The 15480-nt window shown below is 33.1% G+C and overlaps 1 protein-coding gene across 1 annotated transcript in view; it reads left to right on the plus strand.

The window, feature by feature from the left end:
- Nucleotides 1-15480, plus strand: part of LOC134239035 (uncharacterized) — a 107771-nt gene that overhangs the window by 41865 nt on the left and 50426 nt on the right. Inside the window, exons 52-55 of the mRNA XM_062721178.1 lie at nucleotides 1586-1757; nucleotides 3255-3491; nucleotides 3708-3833; nucleotides 12530-12664. Coding sequence (XP_062577162.1) covers nucleotides 1586-1757; nucleotides 3255-3491; nucleotides 3708-3833; nucleotides 12530-12664 — 670 coding nt within the window. The remainder of the gene's footprint in view (nucleotides 1-1585; nucleotides 1758-3254; nucleotides 3492-3707; nucleotides 3834-12529; nucleotides 12665-15480) is intronic.

Consider the following 15480-nt stretch of genomic DNA (forward strand, 5'->3'; position numbering starts at 1 on the left):
TGAAAAAGGTAGGGGTTCAATATTTTATAAGGGGGTTCAATATATCGCAGCGAAAAAGTGAACCCGGGTTCAAAATATTATGCGATATTTTGAACCCGGGTTCAATATATAGCGGTATCAAAATATTATGCTACACCCGTCCTATTGTTAAATGAATTATTTTAAATTGATGGACAGAATTTCATTTTAGCAAGCACAACTGAAAATAAGCATACTAGAATTTTCAGAGAGCTTTTGTTCATAAACTACGAACAGGCTTAAGTCAATATTTCAAACCAGTATAACATTTGAAATAAGTTTGATAATGAAACAAATTTTTCATTGTATGTTTGAATTTAAAAGTTAAACAAAACTGCATTTTTATTAGCAAATACCATATAATCCCTATTAACTGCCCCTGCCCCTATAAGTGCCCCCTTAGGTCTTTTTCAATTGTCAGGAAATAAGGACCCCCTGTACAGTGATTAAAATCAAAAAGAATTTTATCAAAAAATTGAAGAAAGTGAAAATGAAACTTGTCTGTTATCCAATTTCTCAGTGGAAAATGAATAATTAAGCATAATTTTGGTGGATTATCTTCACTTTAAATAAGACATTACATTGTATTTGAGAGGTTCCTTGTATTTATTTTTTTTTCAAAAGATTTTTGAAGTTAAAATATGACATTAAAGATCATAAAGAGAATCGCTTTTAACCGCTCCCTTTTCACAAGGGCGGTTAATAGGGATTATTCGGTACATTAATTACAATTCAAGATATTAAAAAAAAATCAAAGAAATTGACTTCAATACAGTGTATTTTCTCTGGTTATGGTCATTGGGCCAGGTGAACATTGTAGCCCAGGGGCCTCTTGTCCTTTGTGGGACTTAACTGATGAAAGTGTGAATAAAAGTTCATGGTACTTGGTAACTGACAAGGCCTGTGGTTTCTTGTTTGATTCACCGACACAATCTTACTGATTATTTATCATCTCAGAAGGGTCCCTGTGTGTGTTTTATACATCATTTGACAGTATTTTTCCAGGTTGAAATAATTTATTTAAATTTTTAAAAATACAAGCATGTAGTGTAGATTCAAGTTCGAATCATAGTCCCACAGGTCCTAAGAAAAGCCAGATTTACTTTTACATTGGAATGTTTAAAAATAAATGTTTTTAAAGTTTTCTCAGAGTCACTGGCCCATTTATGCATGCAACTCATGTAGTATAGATTTTGTGGATTGTAGCCTGATGGGCTAGGTCAAGGCTAAACAATGGGTTAGAGTTCATTTAAATATTTCTAATATTATTTATTTTACATAGAAGTATGTGAACTTGAGGATGGGGAACAGATAAATAAACTGTAAAAAAGACATCCAAAATTTAATTTATTTTAATGTTTGAAGTCATGATATTTGAAATGATGATCTTAAAAATGAGGATTTATTAACTTAGGTTTTGTAGGTGTTAGAAAAAAGTAGATGATTCAGACAAGTGTTGTATTCAAGAGCTTTTGTATTAGAGATTTTATACCAGCTTATCAAAATTTGAAATAGAATGATATTTTATGTAAATTAACTATCTTAATTATATTCTTATGACCTTAAGGTTTGGGAAGTGAGTAGAGGTCAGACAATTGCCAGTTACCATGGTCACCGAGGTCGTCTGCTGTGTGTGCAGTGGAGTGGATCCGATCCAGATGTGGTGTTTACAGGTGGAGAAGACTTCACACTCCACAAGTGGAGAATCTCCAAAAATCCACATTCTGTGGAAGATGATGGTAAATATGTAATTAAAATATAGGTGCATGTAATAATCATCCATTTAAAAAAAGGAATATACCATAATTTTTGTGTTAAAAGTGGGTTTAAATTTGAATTTCTATATATTTATATCTTAGAACTTATTTTTGATTAATATTGACTGAAAAAATCCATACCATTTGCTATTTTTATTTTGATTCATTCCTCCATGTTGTTTTGTTTCCTTGTCGCAAGTGATTTTTCAATGACAGAAAATAATGTTCAGATGTGATTGTTTTGTTTTTGTAAAGGAAATATGGTTTATGCCAAAAGCATTTTAATGTCATAGATCACTGTTAATTAATTATCAGGATAGATTCTCATTTATCATGTAACGCCCACGCTCATAAATGTGCAAGGTCGCGAGTAGTCAACATTTGCAGACTTCATTAAGAAATTGGAAAATCCAATTGTCTTATTCTCCTGAGTGTTTGTTCAAGTTTTAGAATTTAAAAACCTCTGATGCTGAAATAAACCTCTGGAGTACATTGTTCTAGCAAAAACACTGCAATTTTTTCAAAGCATGATATTATGAAGCTGCAAGAAAGATAGTTTTCATTAAAAAAAAATTTTTCAATTACTTGTATTTTTTTTTATCAAACAGGTAAGATTTTAAAAACTTTTAATCCTTGAAAAATAAATTAACACTGAACAGATATACTGTGAGTGTATCTTTTTACATGGATTGAAGATTTCGAGGAAAGTTCTGGTGTTTTATCAATCATTGTGATCAAATTGCAGTGATCATGCAATTCTAAGTGTTAGATACACAGATAAGAATTGTCCTCTAAATGAAACACACCCAAATCTAGCAACTATTTATATAGCAGAGAGGCTTGAATCACTTTATCTTGTAAACATCCAATTGCTCTTAAATGGTCATTGATTATACATGCATGTTCTTTTTAACATAACTAAAATGTTAAATGTGGGCATACAATCACAAAAAACAGAAATCTGTGCTAGGCCCTGCATGAAACTTGTCGGAAAACATAATGTTAATGTCTGTCAAAAAAAAGCAAAATAAATCAGGTTATAAAGTGCTGTCACATGTTAACGTTTAATATTACTTCTGTAGGCTTTAGCTGCAGGTGTGGACGTCCTTGTTATTAACATCAGTTTTGTATATTTTTTACTCTCTCCTTAAATGTGAGATAACATTTATGTAAAGGTCAATTTGCAACCAAGTTTATATCATTGACTTTATTTTTTTTTAACATTTTTCAAACTTGGTAAGTGATATACATAAAGAACAAAAAACAAACAAACAAACAAACATGATATCTTAAGTCACATAGAGGTATTTTTATATGTAAGAATTTCATAAGTCCATAATTCAGTGTCAGCTGTCAGTTTTATAGTAAATTATTGAATGGAAGTTATTATAGTACCTATTTCAACTACTGGGCAGTAAATTCAGACAAAAACTCCCCAAACACAACTGGTAGTCTTATAGCATATACCCTGTCTTTTAGCACTCAGAAAGAAAAAACCAAAATCCAAAGGAAGGAAAAAAATTCCAAGAGATGATGATAAAAAGTCTCAAGAGTGCACAGGGTCAAATCAGGGTGTCAAAGGATCAAGTCAAGAAAGGGAAGGAGAGGTCACAGGGTCATCAGTTACCTTGGATACAGAAACCCAGGCCAGTTTGGATGATCTTATACAGAGAAAGAAAGCTGAACTTGAAGGCACAGATTATAAACCCAGTGAAGGTTCTTATTTATATCCTGTGGTTGTTTATTTACATTTTACTTATTAATACTTACTTAGCAATAAGTCTCAGAATATTGCATTATCTGAAATAATAATGTATCTGAGATTTTTTTAAAAAGGCTAGGGGTTGATTTTGTTTGGGTAATTAATGTACATGTATAGATGAGATGACTTAAGTAAGGTAATTTTATTTTAAAATATGCTTTCTTCCACAGAAAGTGGTTTTGATGTGAAATCAGAGGGTATCTCCAGCGGTAACACAGAGCTGACATTACCCATAATACAACAGGGGGAGGTTTCCGTGGATGCTAGCTCAACCTCTAGGAGCAGAGAAAGTAAAGGTTAATAATTATGCCCCCCTTTGAAGAAGGGAGGGCATATTGCTTTGCTGCTGTCTGTCGGTCGGTCGGTCTGTCAGTCCATTTAGTTTCCATTCATTTTCTTCACAACCGTTGCACATACTGAAATGAAATTTGGTATACAGGTATATCAGATGAATATCTAGGTCAATTTGTGTTTTGGGTACGATAGCACCATTTTTGACAGAGTTATGCCCCTTGGACTTAGAAAAATTCCAACTATTTGCAGTTTCCGTTCATTTCCTTTGAAGAGGTTTCAGACAATGAAATGGAATTTAGTATACAGATTAGTCAGAAATATATCTAGGTCAAGTTCAGTTTTGGGTACGATAGCACCATAATTGACAGAGTTTTGCCCCTTGGACTTAGAAAAATTCCAATTTGTGGGGGAGGGGGGCATAAGTGTTTTACAAACATCTCTTGTTTACATAGATTTTTCAATTAAGGCATAATATATTTCAGTCTGATTAGCAATAATGATAAGCAGAAATGTAAAACACAAGTTATAAAACATTGTTTGGTCCATTTTTCCAATATCCCAGAAATGGAAGATATATTGTTATTGATTGTGTTTCCCCTATTTTAGATTATATCTGTGCGTAAGGAGAATTTTCACTGCCAAATGAATGGTTCTCAATGAAATTAATTGTATTAGTTAGTGTTACTGTTAGCCCAGGGAAACACTTATGTGAAAAGTGCTAGATATTTTTGCAATTTCAGTTCAGTTGGCAAGGAATATAACCTTTAACCTTTTAAGTTATCACCACAGTTATTAATTTCCCTACATAAATCTATGAAGAAAATTAATTACAAAAATAATATTATGGAAGGAAGTGTTTTATATTTAACATTGGGCAATGCCAAAAACATAGTACATAAATAACTTTGCTTGATTTTTTTAATATAGCCTCAAATCCATTTTTTTGTTCTTTTTACCCTAACTAATACGGTGTTTCATTTTTAGCTCACCTCAACGAAGTTTATACATCTGATACCGTCGAACGTTCCGGGTTAAGGTTAAGTTTTTTGGAGCAGTTTAAAAATTTTTAAGTACTTCTATGTCCTATATTGATTAGACATGCATGGAAGATGTTTCTAATGTGTTTCATTGTACCAGTCAAAGGTTCAGATGCTGCAATTTCAGCAAAGGAATGACCTGGTTAATGTTTTTGGTGCAAGTTAACATTTTTGGTGCAGTTTTTGATGTAGGTCTCATTTCCTAACTATAAGCCCTATGTTGACCAAACTTACATGGATGGTACATCTTAGGATGCATACTATCAGACTTGCTTCGGATGCAGAATCTGACCTACATTTTCCGGTTGAGTAAACAGGTTCAAGTTTTTGGTGCAGGTTTCTTTTCAAAGATACTATGAGCCCTATAATGACCAAACTTGCATGGATGGTACATCTTAGGATGCATTCTATAAGTTACTTCGGATGCTGAATCTGACCTACATTTTCTGGTTGAGTGAACAGGTTAAAGTTTTTGGTGCAGGTTTCATTTCCAAGTTTCTATGAGACATATAATGACCAAACTTGCATCGATGGTACATCTTAGGGATGCATACTAATTCTTGCTTCTGGATTCTGAATCTGACCTACATTTTCCGGTTGAGTGAACAGGTTAAAGTTTTTGGTGCAGGTTTCATTTCCAAGTTACTATGAGACATATAATGACCAAACTTGCATCGATGGTACATCTTAGGATGCATATTACAAGACTTGCTTTGGATGCTGAATCTGAACCTACATTTTCCGGTTTTGAACAGGTTAAAATTTTTGGTGCAGGTTTCTTTTCCAAGGTACTATGAATCTATAATGACTAAAGTTCTTGTTTGTACATCTTAGGATAAATCTTTACCAGACTTTTCGGATGCTGAATCTGACCTACATTTTGTGGACGAGTAAACAGGTTAAAATTTATGGTGCAGGATGAATTTCCAAGTAACTTTGAGAATTATAATGATCAAACTTGCATGGATGGTATATATAAGGGTGACATTAATTAGGCTGGCTTCAAACACAGCTGAATCTACCTACATTTTCTGGATTAGTGAAAAGGTTAGTTTTTTATACAGGTTTCAATTCCAAGTAACTTTGAGCTCTATGTTGAACAAACTTGGATGATACATCTTAGGACGCACACTAATGGACTTGCTTCAGATGCTGAATTCGACATACATTTTCCAGATAATAGACCTCGTAAAAGTTATGGGTGCAGGTCTATAACCAAGAAACTATACCAAAGTTGCACAAATGATGCATCAAGATATGAAAACTCTCAATCTTGCTTCAGATGCTGGATTTTAATTACATTTTCATGATGAAGAACTAGTTTTAAGTTTTTACATAGGTCTATTCCAAAGTTTCAAAATTGCATAAATTTTGCATTTTTGGATGTACACTTTTTGTTGGTTAATTGTGTGACTTAATTTGCCTTATTCAGATGACTAACATTCGTTGAGGTGAGCTCTGTAATCTCTGATTACCTATGTTTAATTAATCATAGAGATTTATTACATCTTTTACCCTGAACAAATATTGTTCCTTTGAGAAATATCATTAATGAACAAAATATTAAAAATATTTTAATACAATGTACATTGTACCAGCCCAGATTAAAAAAAAAAATAATTAAAACAAAAGTGAAGGTTATGTATATGTGGAACTATAGGTTGTCAAGTTTATGTTGTTTGGTCAAGTAATGATCTGAGACCTTGAGAAATCTCACATTTCTAACAGCCATTCTACAAGGCAATTAGTCGGGGAGGAGTATTGATATTCCATTCAAGCATTCAAAGGACATGAAGTGCAATAGCTAATTTTAAGAGCTGCATTATACAATGAATTTTCTGTGAAATTTAAGGCTCATTCCAAGTACAGTGAAGAACTAGCTAGCCTAGCTACAAAGATAAATATATACAGAATGAAAATTACTTATAAGTTATTTGTTGATAGAAATACATTGATCATTTCTTGATCCTTGAATTTAATGCTAGAAACAGGGGTAATAAGTGGAAAGTGAAAATGTTCAGTAAATGTGTGGGTGTAAGTCAAGGATACATATAATGTAACTTCTTGTATCCTGTTTCAGAGTTGGCTTTCCAGGTCAGCTGAATTTTTGCTATGCACTGTATTGTTGAATGGAGTGATTGGTCCCTCCGTCATTTTCAAGCAACTTCTTGAATGGCTGGATACCCTGGTGCATGTTTTTTAGCAGTAAAATATAAATCTGAAAAGGGATAACTTCAAAAAGTTGTACAGTATACACATATTTTGAATTAATACTGCCTACTCAAATTTCCACATTTTAAACTTTTAATTGTCAAGGACAAGAAGAGTTTATTTGATAGTAAGGTGTCAATCATATGTCTGTCTTGTTTGTTTGTCTGATAAACTCTTTATAATTTTTTAATGTTTGAAGTCTCCATCATTATTTTCAAACTTTTCAACTTCCAATGTGAGACAATCAAGAAAAGGCAACATGAAATTCACATGCTCTTACCTCAGAATTATAATGAAAATGAAATATAGGACTCAAATATATAATCATGACAATTAATATGACCCAAACACATCTGATATTATTATGCATTTTGTTTTGTGACTTGCAATATTAAGCCTTGAGAAAGTTCAGCACCATACATTGATTGAGCTGTTTTCTATAAACAAAGAATTATTATCATTACAGTATTATTCTACATTGGTATGTAATGAATTAATCCTGACAAAATATAAAGATAGGGATGACAGTCTTCTCTAGATATGAAGAATAAAAGACTTAAAGCCTAATTTAGTTCTAGTCAGATATTAAAAGTACAGATGACGGGATTCTCTAGATGTGAAGAATAGAGATTTTAAGTTTAATTCAGTTCCATAGCTAGATATCAGGAGTAGAGATGACAGGATTCTCTAGGTGTGAAGAATAGATAACTGAAATCTAGCTACATATTGATTAAGAGTAGAGAATTCTGTAGGGGTGAAAAATAAAGACACTGAGTCTTATTCAGATGTTCTAGCTTGAAATGAGGAATAGAGATGACAGAATTCTCTAGATATGAAGAATAGAGACTATAAACCTAATTGAAATCTAGCTAGAGATCAAGAGTAGAGATCGTCAGAGGACTGAATTTCGTAGGCGTAGGTGTGAATAATAGAAATTTTAAGTATCATTCAGTTTCTCTAGCTAGATATCAAGAGTAGAGATGACTGGATTGTCTAGATGTGAAGAGAGATTTTTAACTTAATTCAGTTTTCCTTGCTAGATATCGAGAGTAGAGATGACAGAATTCTTGAGTAGAGACACAAAGCTTAAATCAACTTCCCTAGATAGACAAAACTCTTTTTGTCATGTGAAGTCTTTAGAACCTTAGTGATTATCCATAAATGGTTCCTTGTATGCATGCTTTGTTAATCTTCCATTGATAGGTAGGGCCTTCTATGTCACTAAACTGCATTTAAGGTAAAAATTGAAATTTTCAGAATTGTCAAACTCTACTTGGAAAATATTCATCTGCCTGCCAAGTACTCTTCTCTATCAGAGTGACAAAGTAATTGTATGTTTCACTTTAACTTCAGAGTAGTGATTCTACTTTAGAAATCAATTCATTCTGTGAAATTAATTCATTGAAAGTTTTTAAATCTTAAAATCAAGTACTCAGTGTCTGTTTCATGCAAGTTATTTGGATATCAAGTCATTGCCTAGGGAAGGGTGAATGTCTTCAGCAATTATGATTTTTTTTAATCTACAACCGCATGAACTCCTATATTATTCAGTTTGCAATAAAAAGGGTGAAAACAAACTATGAAATAACTTTATGAAATATTTCTTTGTGAATTAAAATGGCATGAATATAAAATGTAAAGTTGCTTCCAGAAAATGACATTAATGAAGTGCATATATTGAAGCTGCAAATCTGCTTTATAACATTTTATTTCTCTTAAGGGCAACTTTTCCTTTTTTCCATTTCCAAAATGTTCCCAATTTAATGCTGCAGATGATTCTGAAGTCTCTTTGGACTTCTTTGTTAGACAATTAGATTTATGTATATTTTCTGTTCAGATGAATCGATAGCCTCTGGGAATTTTATGGCATATAAATTTCTCTAATTTAAAAAAGAAAAATATTTCATGAATTAAAATTTATTAAAAAGTGAGAAGTGATACATTTGCATGCACCAGACAGTAATACAGGAAAAAAAATTAATCATTTTATCAATATCATGTAAGAAATGCATACTTGTAATCTTTCTGTGTAAAGTTTAAAGTACAGAATACCATGGTACAGAGAAAAAGAGAGAACCCTGAGGCCTAAATCTCTAGAGTTCATGATCAATTCCGGAAGCCGTTCAAACGGAGCACTAAATGCTAGCCCCAAATCCCACCATTGTTCAATTGGATAATCAATGTATATTACTGCAGACTAACGACTTTTTAGCACGCTTTAATATCCTGTCAATTTACATTTATTTATATCATGACCTACATATATTTTTTCTGCGACTTGGACTGGAACCCTAGATCAGCAGTTTTCTTTCTGTGACCCTGGTTACCATGGTGATGGGTTGACTGTCTGTTGGTTCAGTTGCTAGCAGAAGTCAAGAGTTCATTTTTCTGTTTCATATAAAATCAATAAGCTCTAAATGATGTTCCTTGGGATAAGTTAAAAGATAAATGGCCATTTTGCTTCCTTTTTTTCCAGAATTTGATTTATATTATAGTAAATGTAGGAGAAAAAGAGGTGAAATTAATACTTTAAATCTCAGCAGCAATGTAAAGGTACATTTCTTAAAGACACTGCAATCATTTACCTGTAGCTTCACTGAAATAATTAAAATTTCATCAAGTCTGACCTTTTGTATAGAAAGTAAATGAATGTACCTTTGCTTGACAGTGAAAGTGATCACTGTACTTTAACTGCTAACTGCAAAATATATGTGTCAATCGATGTTGTGTTAAGAAGTTCTAAAACATGAAAATCAAAGAGGCATAACAAAATGTATGTAAGTTAGTGCATTTTCAAGTCTGCTGATAATGTCGATAAAAGTGACATCTTTATGCTCAATTATAAAATATTTTGTTAGATACTGTGCAGTTTAATGTTGACTGTAAGTTTTGAATAACAAGAGGTCCATGATCTACAATGCTCACCTTTTATATTGAAAAATGAAGGGCTTTGTTTGATTACAGTGAAATTAAAACTTCAAATGCATGTGAAATTAAAAGTTAAGAGCAATCAGAAAAAAGTTATATTCCGAATAAACTATTATCAGTCATATTTAAAGGCTGGCATCCCAAGTTAGTGTCAATTCAACAAATTATTCAAATGATGGATATAAGATCAAAGTGCTTCCAAAGTCCGATGTTATGCGCCAAACCCCGATGGTGTAAATGGTGAAATGTCATAGTACCTCTGCACCAAACCTCAATGACACGCCATAGGTCTTAAAAACAAGTATATATAAATAAATGCGAAAACCAACCCTTATCTCTCATAAGAGCGAAAATGAGATATCTGGATGGGTGCAAGAAAAAAGTTATAGGTTGTGCAATGCAAGGACTAACCCTAATCAATCGAGTGGTGTAAACCCTAATATCAGTAACCCTAATATCTCTGGGAGGTGCAAGCAATACGCATAATCAATGAAATTGTACTAAAGTTCAAATTCAGAAATGATGGCTTTCGAATGCAGGACAACGGTGTCAATGATTGACGTCAGATTATTGTGACGTCATAAACGTTTGTTCATCCGCACCAATTATCGCACTTTACGTCGTGCGTCTCATAGGAAACCAACCATCGGACTTTGGCGTGACCATAGGATAGCCATCAGTTGGCGCAGACCATCGGGGTTTGGCGCAGAAAATATATATCGCACAGATTTGATATATATATTTTGAAATATTTTCTCCTTAGGACAGTAGGGCCTGTGAAGTGTAGTATCACTCATTAAAAAAATATGCCCCCAGGGATAAGGTGGGGGCTTGATAGGAGGTCAGATTTTTACTTAGAATATGTAAAAAAATAAAATCACCTTTTCATATTATGACCCTTAAGGTATGGATGAGGCAGCCAAGGTGAAAGTTTATATGATAAGACATATTTAATCTTCTTTTCAAGAACAGCTGGGAAAAAGTTACTGTAAACCAACTATTATTCGTGTCATCTTTTATTTGCATTCTCTACAAATGCTTAGCAAAATGAATGGTTTCGGGCGATTAATAGTTGTGAGTAAAAGTAGGTCGCGGGACTCGTAGTTATTTCTCACAAACGAATAAAAGTTAGTTAAGATTGAATTTGATTTTTTCTTCAAATTGAGATCTTCAGGTCTAGAGGGTGGCACTAATGGGGTTTAAATTTTTACATGTAAAGGGTGAAGATTAATTCTAATGCAAATGGTTTGTAAAACAGTGGTTTGTAAAACAAGTTTTCATTGGCTAATGCACTTTGTTTGAAGCAGTAAAATGAGCATTAACGAGAGTGAAAGCTTTTCATTGTGACATCATAAGAGAGCGAAGCAAAAACACAGTGCTCTGTGACATATTTCATATAATGAAACTCAACAAAATAAGACATAAACAGCAAACAACAAATAACTATCTTCTGATTTGGTACTGTTAAATCAGCATTATCAGTCGCAAATACCAAATTAGAAGATAGTTACCGTATCAGCAGAATTTTAGTGAGGATCAAATTTTGGCATTATTAGCGAGGGTGCCAAGAACGCTGAAATTGAATATCGCTAAAAATTAACTGCGCTTTATTTGTAATAGCCTCTTTAGTAAGCTTTTTAAAATCGCTAAAATTACATCCCGCTAAAAATAAAATACCAATTTTTAAGGACAAATCGCTAAATTTGCATCTTGCTGAAATTTCCACTTATACGGTATTCCCTAAATGAAAAGTGATTGATCTCAAAAACCTATAAACAATACAAAAATGTTAAGGGAGCCAGCATGAAACACAGACTCCTGGAAGTTCCAGAGGTGGGATCAGGGGTCTAGGAGGGGTAAACATCCCTTGCTGACTGTTTACATCTGTGGTGAGCCCTGAGTATTGATCAAGTAGATGGAACTTATATATAGGGTTCTTTGCTTATAAACTGAAAAACACTTTGCAAATAACTGTTGAAATGCCTGCACTGAAGTTCATACTTATTCCTGCAATATTATTTTGAAACCTTGTAGGACACACAGTCAGTGATTTTCAAAAGGTGCTTTCCTTTTCTATTAATTCGTGGCTTTGTTTAAAGGTAGATTATTTTATTGGGGGAGGGGGAGGGATGGAGGATGTTTTATACTCCAACTCACATCATTCTCTATGGTGTTAGTAAAATGTGAATTTGCAGATTTTTCAAATTCATATCACCAAGAATTACCGTAGTCTCTTTGATTATGTACATTGTCATCAATTATTGATAGGGGAATTATTTGTTTCAACAGTATCCTAAGAGTTAAGATGAAAGCTCTTATTGAGGAAGAATTTAATTAGAATTCTTAGTACTGCTTCCCCTCAAACTTAGAATTTATAACCATGTTTTTAAAGACACAGTGTATAACTGAATTTGTTCAGAATCATTCAGTATCTCTGGAGGGGTGGCCTTGCTCAATATACAGGTTCAGTTTGCAATAAAGCTTCAAATTCTAATTAGTTCATGTTAAAATTTTATTTTCAGACTTTCCTACAAAAGATGTAAAAAAGAAAAGGTTATCCAAACCAAAATCACTATTTCCATTGTGTGGTCGTCACGAGAATCGCGGGAAGGAGTTGGTATTACACGACATTGTTGTACTGACACAAACTATTTACGGTAAGTTGTAAAAACAAAATCAATCTCCTGAGATAATTTCTGCTCTTGTCCTATTTTATAGCTTTGATTAAATTAGTTGCTTGTTATTCTGCTAAATCAATTTCACAGAATCAGTACAAAAAATATATTACCCATTAGCACAATGTTCCTTGGTAAAAAATTATTCCATACTGAGAAAAGTAATGGGATGATTAGCACTGAGGGATCTTGTATCTTTTATGGCAAGTAATAGGTTCTACACTAGTACTAGTAGTAGAAGTAGCTGCAAAACTGTAGCTCTTTTGTAGAGGAAATTTCATCAGAAAATACAGAGAGCTACAGATCCATGCATTGAAAATACCTTCATTTTATTGTGCCTCTTATTTCTCACCTCAACATATTTATGGTATTCTAGATATTCACATTCTGATTCATTTACTGGATTTATAGTCAGAGTATTTTACCACATTTACAATCATAGTCTTTAACCACATTCACAGAGTTGTTCAGCACATTCACAGTCAGATTCATTTACCATGTCACTTATAGTCAGAGTATTTTACCACATTTACAATCATAGTCTTTAACCACATTCACAATCACAGAGTTGTTCAGCACACCCAAAGGCACAGTTATACACCACATTCAGACGGATGGACAAACAGACAGACAACAGACAGAATGCTATCAGAAAATCTCACTTAAGCTTTCAGCTAGGGTGAGCTAAAAATAGGTAAAACAACGCCAATAGCGTTAAAAACCACAAAATATAACATGTTAACACTAATACCATAAACACTGTAAATACAGGAAACAAAGTATATCAATACTAACCCCTAAACACTGTCAATGTGCAAAGTAGCGTGATGCCTTGAGTCCTGAACAAATGAAATTATGTAAATGAACAAAAGTTTACCCTCTCTGTAATCTTGTATTTCTTAAGATCAGTTCTGATACATGTATTGAAAAAAAGAAATTATTACATTTCTTAATACAGACTTTTGTTAAGGAAAACTCTTGGTACTTATTTATTATTTTGAAAATATCAAATATGTGAAGTTTTTAAGTACTATTTCAGAGTCATGAGGGGGGAGGGGGGCAGAAAAATAAATCAAAGAGTTTGAAAACTATTAACACAATTCTGATAGAAAACTTCTCTTAAAATAAATGACAAAGGGTATGCAGGTCTTGAAAATGGTATAATAAACTCAACTTGTTACAAGCCCACACACAAACTGGGTGAGAAAAAAATATCCCACATGATTAATCTACTAGACAAACAAAACAGCTATCCTGAACCAAAAAAGAAGGGTGCTGCTTGATAAAAAAATTTCCTTTTTATCTTGCACTCAATGCGATATAGTGTGATTAGAATAATGTTATAAATATTGCTGTAAGATGTCTTTTCATGTACACATTGAAAATTCAGGCTAATGATTTTGAACTCTATGACACTGAGGTTTTCCTTGTGATCAAATTAACTAGATATACTGATTTTTTCCCAAACTTTTAATTAAAGCATTTTGAAAAAAAAAATGTTTTTAATTATCTCATCTGAGCCATTGTCCATTGCCATTTTCATTGTTGTTGTCCTATTTTTTTTTTTTTTTACAGTTTCTTCCTCTTTAGATTTAATGGGTCTTTTTCAACCAAACTTGGCATAAAGTTCCTTAGGTAAAAGGAAGTCTAAGATAGTTAAGAAATAGTGAAAAATTTTGGGTTGGGTCATTTAAAAATCTTCTCAAGAACCATTGGGCCAGAAGGGATAAAACTGTTATAATTGAAAGCTTCCTGATATAGTGTAGATTCAAATTTATTTAAATCATGACACCCCCTCCCCAAAGGGATAGGATGGGTCCACTATGAGCAAAACAAATGTTTAGCAATATGTATATACATTGTATCAGCATCCCCAGATAGTGTAGTGTAGATCTATATAAGTTTCTTTAAATCTTGTTTAAAAAAGAAACTGGGGATAGGGTTGGTCCTTTATGTGAAAAGTTTTGTGTGCCTTGGTCAGTTATATTGATATAGAAATATCCACTGACAGTATTCGTTAAAAAAAAAAAAAGCCCCAGGGACATGGTGGGGCCAAATTGGGCAACCAATTATTGTAAAAAAAAAAACATAAGAAAAACCTTTCTTTTTTTCCAGGAACAGCAAAATTATGATGTGATATTTAGCATCCACATGAAATGTATATTCAAGTTTGTTAAAAGCATGACCCCCCACCCCAAAGGAAGGGTCTGACCACAATTGGGAATAGTACTACATGTACATACAGAAATCTTTAAAATCTTTTAAAAACAGGAAAGCCTTCATTAATCATATTTATAAGGAAGCATTCTTGCATAGTGTAGATTCAGGTTTGTTCAAATCATAATTGACCTCAGGAGTAGGATCAGTCTACAATGGGTGATCAAAATTTTACACAGGAATATATAGGAAAATGAGTCGCTGATGAAGAAAAAGATGGGACATAGTTACTTCAGTGTTTTCAATAAGATTTTCAATAGAAGGAAAAATAGATGGAATAGCAGGAAACCAGTCTCGGCGAGGGGTCTGGGGGCCGCCTTGGGCCCCCAACGGGTCTAGGGCAGAGCCCTGGTAGGGGGCCCAGGGGGGGCAAAGCCCCACGGCCGAAAACGAAAATCAGCATTTTTGACTCATTTTTCTTACCTCTCAGCCCATTAAAAAAGTAATAATTTTTCCACATTCTTGCCACAATATATTATCAAATTTTACCCAAGAAAGCCAATTAGAATTTTTTTTTTTACCTTTTTACAGGTTTGTTTGACAAGATTTGTGACATACTGGGTTTTATTCTTCTGAAAACT

This window comes from Saccostrea cucullata, unplaced genomic scaffold (assembly GCF_032062105.1).
Source record: "Saccostrea cucullata isolate Sc308-1 unplaced genomic scaffold, CSIRO_AGI_Scuc_v1 ctg149, whole genome shotgun sequence".
NCBI classification, from domain to species: Eukaryota; Metazoa; Mollusca; class Bivalvia; order Ostreida; family Ostreidae; genus Saccostrea; species Saccostrea cuccullata.